Below are 11,162 nucleotides of genomic sequence, written 5' to 3' on the forward strand. Positions count from 1 at the left end.
ATATAAAATATATATTATATTATATAAAATAGAAAAATATATTTTATTTATAAATAAGAGTGTAGGATACAGAAATTTCTATCTAACTATTGTACACTGATTTTTGAATTTAGTTTTATCATTGATCCCTTACTGACACAATTAAAAGTGTACCAAAGATGAGAAATGTCAACCACGACATTGTCACACTAATATTTATTGCAAAGGCTGCAATAAATAATAAAAAAAAACAAAAAAGGTTGTTAGTATGTTGTGGGTCACCAAAATTTTAAATGAACCAAAATTGGTCGTATTGTAAAAAGTTTAAGAACCTCTGAACTAGATAATCTTACATTTACATTATATAAACAAGTCAATTCACTCTAGCTTTTTAAATAACAGAATAGAATGGATTATTGTGAACGTAACATTTTGTATTTGGATGTCTATAAGACAAAAATATATGGCGTCCTCTTAAGCTATAATATGTCTCTTTTGTGGACAATTAAATATTAAAATGTTTTGTAATATTGTTATCATTTTTGTAGTAAAAACTGATTAAATATTTTACTATATTAAATTATGTATGTAATGTACTAATATACTATTAGAACTTTATCTCAGGCACAGCTTAATGGGTATGGAGATAATTAAGGAATAGAAATAAGTCATGTACAACATTATTTTTATTGTAATTATATAAAAAAATAAACATTATTATTATTTAATAGTAATAATTAATTTTCAGGCAGTAAAGTATCCTCTGATTGTCAATTTGAATTAATGGAACATCGAAAATTGTTACTCCAAAATCACCATTTATCTCCAGAGGTTGTTTCTACGTGTTCTAATGATATTGAAAAATATTGTAGAAATAATGAAGTTAGCAGACGAACAATTCATTGTTTAATGGATCATTCTAAGCCATCACGTCAAAAAAACCGTATAGATAAAGCTTGTCAAAAATCGGTAGGTGTTTTTTTTTATACGTTTATTAGATATTATCATTTTTATTTCATGTATAGTTACAAAAACTTATGCGAATCACAAATATTGGTGAAGACTGGAGAGTAGATCCTGTACTGCAAGAAATGTGTCAGTCTGAAGTTGATAAATATTGCTCTGATATACCTCCTGGTTACCACAGGTAATTTTATTTTATTTAATTAATATTAAATTAGTCAATTTTCAATGTATTAATTTGTTATATTTTCTAAAACTAGGGTGATATCTTGTTTGTTGGAAAAGTTATTTGTTGGATCAGTACAAGATAAGTGCAAGAACGCATTACTGCCAGTTCAATATTTTATTAATCGCGATTTCACATTAAACCCTGCATTATATCAAGCCTGTTATTCGGATGCATCTAGGATATGCAAAGCTACTGGAGATTGGATTAAAGAATCTAAAGAAAATTTGATTTTGCCATGTCTTACTCAGTACTATCGACCTTTTACATCATCTTCAACTGGAGCAAAATATAAAGTATAAATAATAATATATATATAGTAGTCTCTAATCATTAATAAAAGTAAAATATTTTGATATATACATATTTTTTTTTTGAACAGTTAAAACCAAAATGTAAAGATCAAGTACGAAAAGTTATGATACAAAGAGCTATTAGTGTAGATCTAAATCCAGAAATTGCTGAAGCATGTATTAAGGATCTTCCAAACTTTTGTCACGAGAAAACTGGTGTTGGAGAGGAAATGCTCTGTTTACAAGACCACTTTAATAAGTAAATAATAACAGTTTATAAAGAGGTACTTTTATAATAAGTTTATTTTGATTAAAACATTAAAAACATTATTTTAGCAAAAAGATGACCAAAGAATGTAAGGAATCTATTAGGCTATGGACAGAAGCACAAGCTGAAGATATTCAGCTAAACCCTGTTATTAGATTACATTGTAAACCATTCATTCAACAATTTTGTTCGGTAAATTTACTAAACATAAATATTTGTTATTAATTATAATTATTATACATTTTCCTTTGTCATAGGCTGAACTTTTATCTAAAGATGAAATTGGTAAAAATGATGTAATGGACTGTTTGATCAAAAATAAAAACGATCCAGAAATGAAAACGGAGTTAAAATGCCGTGCTGCTGTAGAACATTTTCAATTGATATCTATGAATGATTACCGTTTTACTTTATCATTCAAAGAAGCTTGTCGATCAACTGTTATTAGGTATTGTCCTAAATCTCGAACCAAACCAGAGGTATGTAGACTTATGTAGCTTGGAATAATAAAATATATGCACCCATAATGTCTGGATTTGTACATAATTAATTTTTTTGGTTTTAGGTTGTAGCATGTTTAAGTGAAGTAGTACGCAATGATACTATTACTGACTCTAAACATAAAGTTACAAAACCATGTAGACAACAATTACGTGCCCAGTTATTACAGCAACGTGAATTCTTAGATTTAGACCCGGTTTTAAAAAATGCATGTCAAAATGATATTGCAAAACATTGTTCTAATATGGAATCTGGTTCAGCACAGGTAAAATTACTGTAAAAACTTTTTAACATTATTTTAGTTGTCGTTCTTATACTCTTTATTCAATATTTTAGGTTTTAGTGTGTCTTGAAATGAACAAAAGCTTATTGTCAGATCAATGTCATAGAGTAATATTTTTAATACAGCGACAAGATTTGACCGACAGTTCATCAGATTATGTTTTGTTAACAAAATGCCATAAAATGTTGCAACTATATTGTAAAGAAGAAAATTCCTCTCGAGCTTTAAGCTGTCTAAAGGTATTATTTGTGTATAGATTCATTAAATATCTTAAACAAATTAAATAGTATGTCGATTATTTAATTATTTTGTATGCTTGACAAATAATTGAAAAATTTTAAATAATTAAACTTGGTTATAGAAATTCAAACACGATCTGACGTTTGAAAAACAATGTCAGTCCCTTGTAATTCAACGTATGATTGAACAAAGTGATGACTATCGACTGGATCCAGCACTACATCATAGTTGTCAAGCAGACATAAATTTATATTGTAGTCAAATATTGGCTAAATTACGCCCAGAGTCTGAGTATAATGGAAAAGTGTTACAATGTTTAAAAGTTTGTGCTTATTAAATTGATGTATATATATATATATATATATAGTTTTTGAATTTAAATATTATAATTATATTTTTAGGAAAAAGTTTCGGCAAAGAAAGCTTAAGCCAGAATGCGAGAAACAAGTATCTATTACTTTACGTGAATCAGCATTAAATTACAAACTAAATCCATTGTTACGAAGTCTTTGTACAACCGAGGTATTTTTAGACTTACCTATTTCATATATAACAAAAAAAAAATTGATTGATTGTTTTGTTTGTCTAAATAGATTAAAGAGCTCTGCCGAAAAGAAGAGCACAACGAAGGCAATGGTGATATAGAAGATTCTGGACAAGTGGAAGAATGTTTAAAACAAGCAATGAGTCATGGTTTAATAGAAAGTCGGGCTTGTCGTTTAGAAGTAGCTGGATTGATTGAAGAATCCAAGGCTGATATAAATGTAGATCCATTGTTGCAACGAGCATGTTTTTTAGATATAACCAAGTACTGTGATGAAGTTCCTCAAGGAGCTGGAAGACGTAAGTTTCTTATTCTATTCATACTAATCTAATTTACATGAAATGATATTTTGAATGTAAGACACTAATTTTATCAATTTTAGTTATTATAATTACCTAAAGTAGTCTTAGATTACTAAATAGCAAACATTTTTATAACAATTTTAACTTAAAGATTTCTAATGTGTATGAGTATATAACTTAAAACTAAATACTTTTATTTTTCATTTCTTAAAATGTTTTTACATTTTTGATATTTTATACAACCAATAACACATTATTTCAATAAAATTTATAATTAAACTACAGTGATTCAGAACATTTAAAATTCTTAAAGTATTCATATTACTCTTCTTATTTCTTATCTTATATTAAATTTGAATATCTATGAAGAATTAAGCAGACCAATAAGTAATACCAACATTTGAAAACAAGTTTCTAAAAATAATTTTTTTTTTTATATGATCTTAGAAAAGTAAAGGTTTAAGTATGATACAGGTTGTGATTATGTAGTTCTCTAATATACTTCATATATTGTATAAACATTTTTTTTTTAGAGCTACAAGAATTGTCTAAAAATATCTCAAATTTCATCAATAATTAATGATTTTTATTTTATACAGATTTACAATGCCTACAAACTGTTGTTCAATCCAAAACTAAAACGCTCAGTGCCAAGTGTCATGACATGCTATTGCAGAGGATGGAAATGTTTAAAAACGCTAAAGCATTGGTTAGAAAATATTCCTTGTTCATAAAAAATAAACTTTCCGTTTAATTTCCCTGCAGTATTCCACTAATTCAAACATTTCTGGTTTTCATTACTAGAATACTTTCCCTGTCATTTTGTATTTAAATACAATTGTAACATTTTAATTCAATTTTGTAGATTTATCCAGAGAGTTTACAACAGTTGTACGGACAAGTTGCCAAATCACCTTCCAAGAAATACCTAATAGTAGTTTTGTTCACTTTCACGGGACTAATATTTATAGTTGGTTTGTTTTGTGGTCGTGTTAGTCGAAGAAGTGCAATTTCTAAAAAAAAATAGATATTATTTTGTTATCGGTTCATACTCATAAGTAGCTTAATTAAATATTAATAAAATGATTTTGTGAATCTCTCTTTATAATATATATATATACATTTTAAGTGGATGTGTCCATTATACAATATGCTATTTACTGTTAGATGCATTAATGTTAACTATTATGATAGTGGTGATTTTAGTATTTTAATACAATGAACAAAATTATGATACAATTTGTGTTAATTGTTAATTTTTGTAATTTTTTTAACATAATGTGTGTGCTACAGTTAATATCAAAACGGTATAAAATGTATGTTGTAAAAATTCAAAATTAAACAAATGAAATACTGATAAAAATATCATCTATAATATCTATTATTTTTTGAGATTCAGCATCATCGGATATTTTTATTAGAATAAATAAAGTAAAAAAAAATATAATAAGCTCAACATTTATATTGTAAGTTTTAATTTTATAGTTTATTTCTATTCATTTACTTTCTGTTTTTTTTCTATGTTAATTTTAGTATTAGAACCAAGTTTAAATTATCCCTGTAAGCCTTAAGAGGATGTCAGCACACTATTTGTTTTCTCTCTCTGGCCCACGCGCAACATAGACAAAACAAATTTATGCAGAATCATTTTTTATATGTTTTTAAATAATCTTATAGTAAAATCACCTATTATACAAAAGATGGAAAATATTATTTTTGAGGGAATGTCATATTGATTTGTCTAAATATTGTCTCAAAACAATTTAAACATCATTTAAATTGTACAGCATTTTTTTGTTTGTAGAATACAAAGTCAAATAATAAAATATAAAATTGATGTCATTCCCTCAAAAATATTATTCTCTATATTTTTGTAATGGGTAATATTACTATTATTTTAAAACATAGATGAAATGATTCTGTGTTAATGCATTTTGTGTATGCTGCACGTGACCCAGAGAGAGAAAATAAATAGTGCGCTGACATCCTCTTAAAAGACATCACAACATTAATTTTTTGTATTTTTTAATTTTAAGTTTATTGGTTTATTATTATAGTCAAAATTATGATAAATGTTTTGGTAAATGCAAAGTTAAAAAATTATAATTCAACGAGATAAAAAGAATTGATGAATAGCCGCGTGACGTCATAGGGCCAACGATTGAGCAGCCGCCCTAGTTTTATTTTACGTGTAAAAGTGTTTGATTTATACAATGATTTTAATAACTTACAATAGTATTTCAGAATGTTTTTTTTCATAATCCTAAGTATATTTATCTGTTATTAAGACGATGGTGTTATTTAAATATGTAATATATCTTGTTATTGCATACATATTATAAATTATAATTAAGTAAAATTATTGAGTTTGTAAATCGCGTCGTATTGCAGTATAAATTAAATTTTACAAAAATTTACCGTAATAGTTTTATTTACTATAAAAAAACTAAAAAGCATATCAAATTTATAATAACACCTGTGTCGAAAACACAAAAAAACACTTAAGGTGGTTACATTACAAAAATAAAAAAATAAATATTACCTTTAATGATTTAAATTATTGTATTAATCTAGACACTTTTACACATAAAATGTATGTCACCATTCAAATTAGGCTCTATTATGTCCCAATCATATTTTCAAACACTTGTATCTTATTGAATAATTAGTGTTAAAGTGTACAATCCACACGATATTTCTTAGATAATAACATACTTTAAATCTAAGCGAACTTGTTTTTAGTGTTGTGATGTCATTTAACATGACCAAACATTAATTTTAATTGTATTCGTAGTAGAATGTTGTCCTTTATATTGGGACCAAAAATATTATATAAAAAGCTGGGTTACCACGATCGGTGTACTTGCCAAATATTTATCACTTGTATAAACAGTCAATTTGTATAATTATTTATCACTGTTAATTCTCTCGAGGATAGTCAGTAAATGTGTCACAAGTCGAAAGAACTGAATTTACCAATGAATATACTTGAAAAATTTACCTGTTAGAATTCTTTATATGTAAATTACTGGCCCATTTGATTATTTGAATGGCAAGTTTAACAGTCGTGGAAACTTGGCTTAATACTAATGAGGTTTTTACACAATGAAAAATCGGAAAATTGTTGAAAAAAAATTTAATTAATTTTTACGCTTTTTCTAATCTTGACAAAAACTAAAGTGAATATGCTTCCTTCCTTGAATATTTTAAATTATTTGTAATGTACATAATTATATACCTATTTATACAATATACATTAATAGATATTTGTCCTATTTAAGTGTTTAGTTTAAGCTAAATATAAGTATGATAAAGAGCACTTAAGTACTCTGTACATTCAATACAAAAATATATACCCCTTTTAAATAATATTCAAAATATTCGGTTTAACTATCTAGAAATAACTCAAATTACATTTTTTTTATTTATAATTTATAAAAATTAATATAACAAATTATAACTTTCTGATTTTTGTGTTGACCTATAAAAAAATATAATCCATAACCATCTTTTTACCATGTATTACCAAAAAATAATACGAAGGAAATTGTTCCTAATTTAAACAAAATATATTACCAATACTTACTTGGATATAACCTATTTACTCAATACTCATAAATATGTATTTTATTAGTTTTTATGATTAGTGCAATTAATTATGATTCAGCTATCATTTGTGTAACATAGTTTTCCCAAGAATGTATGTGCTATTAATTTGTAATATTATACTTAAATAAAAATTATAATAAGATAATATAAATTAATATAAGAGAATATTTATGTTTAGTTTTTATTTATTATTTATTATTATTTAGTTTTATTTTTTATTTCTATTTATATATTTTTGTCTTATACTTACTTTTGTTCATAATCCTATAAAAATTGATTTAATCATTAATTCAGTAAGGTGATATTATACAATTAAATATCAGTGATAAACCAATAATCTGAAGCAGTTGATATGTAATCCGTTTTTTTAGCCTATAGTCTATACGTTCTAATAGGTTATTTCGAAAATTGCATATTTACTATTTTTCTTTAAAATAGAGTTTTCATCCACAATAATGGGAATTACAGTATTTATGAGAAGTTGTTGAATAAATGTATTTAATATATCTGAAACAAAATAATATAGATGTAGACAATGATTGAATTATATGCATATTAAAATATTAATATTTTAACTTCAATTATAAATCATCAATTATCATTTTCCTATCAAATAGATTTTGATAGAAACAAATTTTTTATTTGATTAATACACCTTTTTGATTGAACTAAGTACACAATAGATATACGAGTACATATCTGCTATTAGTTCTTCGCTAGATGAAATTGAACTTAATTACATTTTTATTCTGAAAATTATAATATGATAATTTTAGAATACACCTCTTAGTAAATAATTTTTCACGGTGTTACAGTTTTTTACCCTACTAGTTGTATAATTTTTTTGAAAAAAAAAAAATAGTTTTCAGGTGAAATGCATTTTTGGTAATTTTTTTGTGATTATAAACTTAATTTTAATGATTTGTAAACTATCAATACTATCTGTAATTCTGTAGTGTAGAATACGTTAATTAATATATAAACTCTCATAAGTCTGCAGTAACTTTGTTTGTAGGTACATTATATTAAAAAGTCGAGCATATAAATAATAGTCTACATCTATAATTGGTAACTAACCTAACCTCTTAGCCATTTATAACATCTTATTTCTGATAAATGATACTTGTTTATGTAGGTACTATTAGCTCTAAGAAATACTAATGTGTACATATTTTTTAGGTAGGTTGTTTTAACCAAAGCCATAATTTATTATAATGGGTCTATGTATATATTTTGTTCAATGTAGGTATTCAAAGGCCTACACTTAATCAAATTGAAGCTATATATTAGGAGTGCCACAAGGTACTATTCATTCTTTTTCTTCTTGTTGGTTTCGGCTTTCAAGACATTCCTGCGAACAAATTTGCCGCCATCTCTCTCTATCCTTTGCAACTTCTCACCATTGTATATATTTTGGTTCTACTTCCTTAACATATTTTTTTATATGATCCTTCCATTGTAAACGCGGTTTACTTGCAACGGTATTTTGCCAAAGGGTTTTCTTTAGTACCCGCCCTAATAAATGAGGCATATGCCTCATATGAGCCTCTTCCTTCAAGCATGCCCGGCCCACTTTAATATTTTTCTCGTAATTTTCGCAATAATTGTCTGGTTTTCGAAACATAAGTTCTTTATCTCCTCATTGTGGCGTATACTCCACTCCCTTGTGTCAAAGTTGATATTCGATCCATAAATTCTTCTAAAAATTGTTCATTCAAACACTGCAAGTCTTATTTCTTTGACTTTTCTCTGAGTCAATGTCTCAGGGCGATATAAATATATAATACTACTGGTCTTACAGGGTCATGTATTCTTAATTGTATTTTTAATTTTTTTGATAAAAGTTTTGAGCCAATCATTTTTTAGGCCAAAAAAACTCAACAGTTTTCCATTTGTATCTTAATAATATACTAATATTTGTATCATTTTTTCTCTTCTTCCATCTTGCGATATTATGAATCCTAATTCCTAGGTATTTAAAATATGACGCTCTACTAAAATTATAACGCTTCCGCTTCTGTAAACTCACCTTGTCGGTATTCTCTACTTCTTTGTCGAATTATAGGTAACATTTCCATTTTTCTTTTTGATCTTTAAACCACATTTGCCTGCTTAAAAAAATTTAATTTCCCAATAAACCTAGTAAATTTGATCAAGGCTAGCTTCGAGAACACTGGTTAAAATTTAAATTGCGAATACAGCACCAGAAACAGTGAGAGTATCTATGGGTTTAAGACAAGGAGACGCTCTCTTCCCAATTATCTTCAATCTAGTGTTAGAAAACAAAGTCAGAGAATTAAATATTATTGACGGAATTACGATGGGTAACTCGACTATAGGATTACTAGCATACGTTGATGACTTAGCCTTATTGGAAAATAACTTAGTAACTGTGAGACAGCATTGTAGAAAATTACCTAATAAACATTACAGGTAGGTAAATGTGGTCTAAAGATCAATGACAAAAAAACGAAATATTTTTCTTATTTCACTATTTATTACACGCATTAGAAACCAGTAGGTAGGTACTAATAAATAATAATTTAACACTGTGTTTACCCGATTTCGACTTTTGAACGTATAATCATATATTTATTAGCCACTTCGTGAAATCGATATTTTCATTAATATTTCAATTTTACAAATAATGAAAACAGCTTTTTCACAAGCCCGGATTAAGAGGGGGGCAAAGGGGGACGGTCTCGGAGCCCATTGATTTTGAGGGCCCATCTCTATCCCCAAAATATATTTTTTAACGCGTCCAATAGTTTAAAAAAAAAAATTACTGTAGGTACCTAGGTAGGTAAATTATTATTAATAATTATAAAATAAAATTGTTCTCAATTTTATATTACGAAAAATTACTATGAATGATTAACTATGCTATGTTTGCCAACAATTTTTTTTTTTGACCATTTTAGATTACCGATTTAACTATATAGGTATATAAAAAGGTAGCTATAAGATAAAATCATAAATTAGGTATTTCAGTTAAAAGTATTAATGCATATAATATTATACTAAACTTTAGAGGACCATAGTTAATAACCTAGCAAAACCAAAATTGATCATTTGGCTGTCAAAATGTTCAGAAAAAAAGCTTTGCCAGAATGCATAAAAAAATATAGTGATTACCATTTGAAAAAGTAAAGTCAATTTTATTATTGGTACAACTGCGTGTTTAAAAATGTTATAAAAAAATTGCCTGTCAAAAATAAAGAAACACGTCTTTTTTTTGTTTTAGCGAAATTCCATATCATTGAATATCGATCCAGAAGTAATTGTTAAAAAAAAAACCCGCCTACAATGACATAAGATATGTACACTCTGTATATACTATATTTTTTGTTGAGTAAAAAATTATATAATAATATAAAGTCGTAATGATACAATTATTTTGAAGTTAAAGTTGAAAGGAGGCCCACTAAGCGTATAGTGTCCCCGGGCCCAATTGATCCTTAATCCGGGCTTACTTTTTCACACTATGAAATACGAAAATATTTGACGTATGTGACAGTATGCAAATTATACCTATTTTATGTTCAAAATTCATAAAATTTTTATTATTAATATAGTTACCAAAGATTTATTAATTGGATACAAGGTTTCTTATAAGTTTTGTTGTGACTGGGTTACTGGAGTATAAGAATTGAACATAATATTATACATTTAATATTTTTAAATAGCTTTAGTGAATCCTGCTTATGAGGTATTATTGTAGGTATTATATTTTCAAGCTTTTTAACAACATATATAGGGGGAAAAACAAAAAAAATCAAGGATGTCGACATATTGTATAAAAATTGGTAATACAAATGTTACCCAATTAAAAGTACCCATCAAGTGTCTACAAGGGTTTTCATTAAAAAAAAAAATAAAACAGATTGTAAAATCTAAACATTTAGAATCTAAAAATGTACGAGGCCTTTAAAATTATGTTATCGTTTGTATATG

The 11,162-nt window shown here is 26.5% G+C and overlaps 1 protein-coding gene across 1 annotated transcript in view; it reads left to right on the forward strand.

Moving 5' to 3' along the window:
• The window catches only part of LOC100163473 (Golgi apparatus protein 1), a 9,854-nt gene extending 5,016 nt beyond the window's left edge, over positions 1-4,838 (forward strand). The window contains exons 5-17 of the mRNA XM_008184323.3: positions 728-948; positions 1,005-1,126; positions 1,203-1,464; positions 1,551-1,720; positions 1,798-1,921; positions 1,987-2,208; positions 2,295-2,495; positions 2,567-2,752; positions 2,875-3,076; positions 3,157-3,275; positions 3,347-3,596; positions 4,199-4,308; positions 4,465-4,838. Of these exons, the coding sequence (XP_008182545.1) occupies positions 728-948; positions 1,005-1,126; positions 1,203-1,464; positions 1,551-1,720; positions 1,798-1,921; positions 1,987-2,208; positions 2,295-2,495; positions 2,567-2,752; positions 2,875-3,076; positions 3,157-3,275; positions 3,347-3,596; positions 4,199-4,308; positions 4,465-4,626 (2,351 nt within the window). The 3' untranslated portion in view covers positions 4,627-4,838. The remainder of the gene's footprint in view (positions 1-727; positions 949-1,004; positions 1,127-1,202; positions 1,465-1,550; positions 1,721-1,797; positions 1,922-1,986; positions 2,209-2,294; positions 2,496-2,566; positions 2,753-2,874; positions 3,077-3,156; positions 3,276-3,346; positions 3,597-4,198; positions 4,309-4,464) is intronic.
• Positions 4,839-11,162: the final 6,324 nt, after the last annotated feature.

Source organism: Acyrthosiphon pisum, chromosome X (genome assembly GCF_005508785.2).
Source record: "Acyrthosiphon pisum isolate AL4f chromosome X, pea_aphid_22Mar2018_4r6ur, whole genome shotgun sequence".
In the NCBI taxonomy this organism is placed as follows: Eukaryota; Metazoa; Arthropoda; class Insecta; order Hemiptera; family Aphididae; genus Acyrthosiphon; species Acyrthosiphon pisum.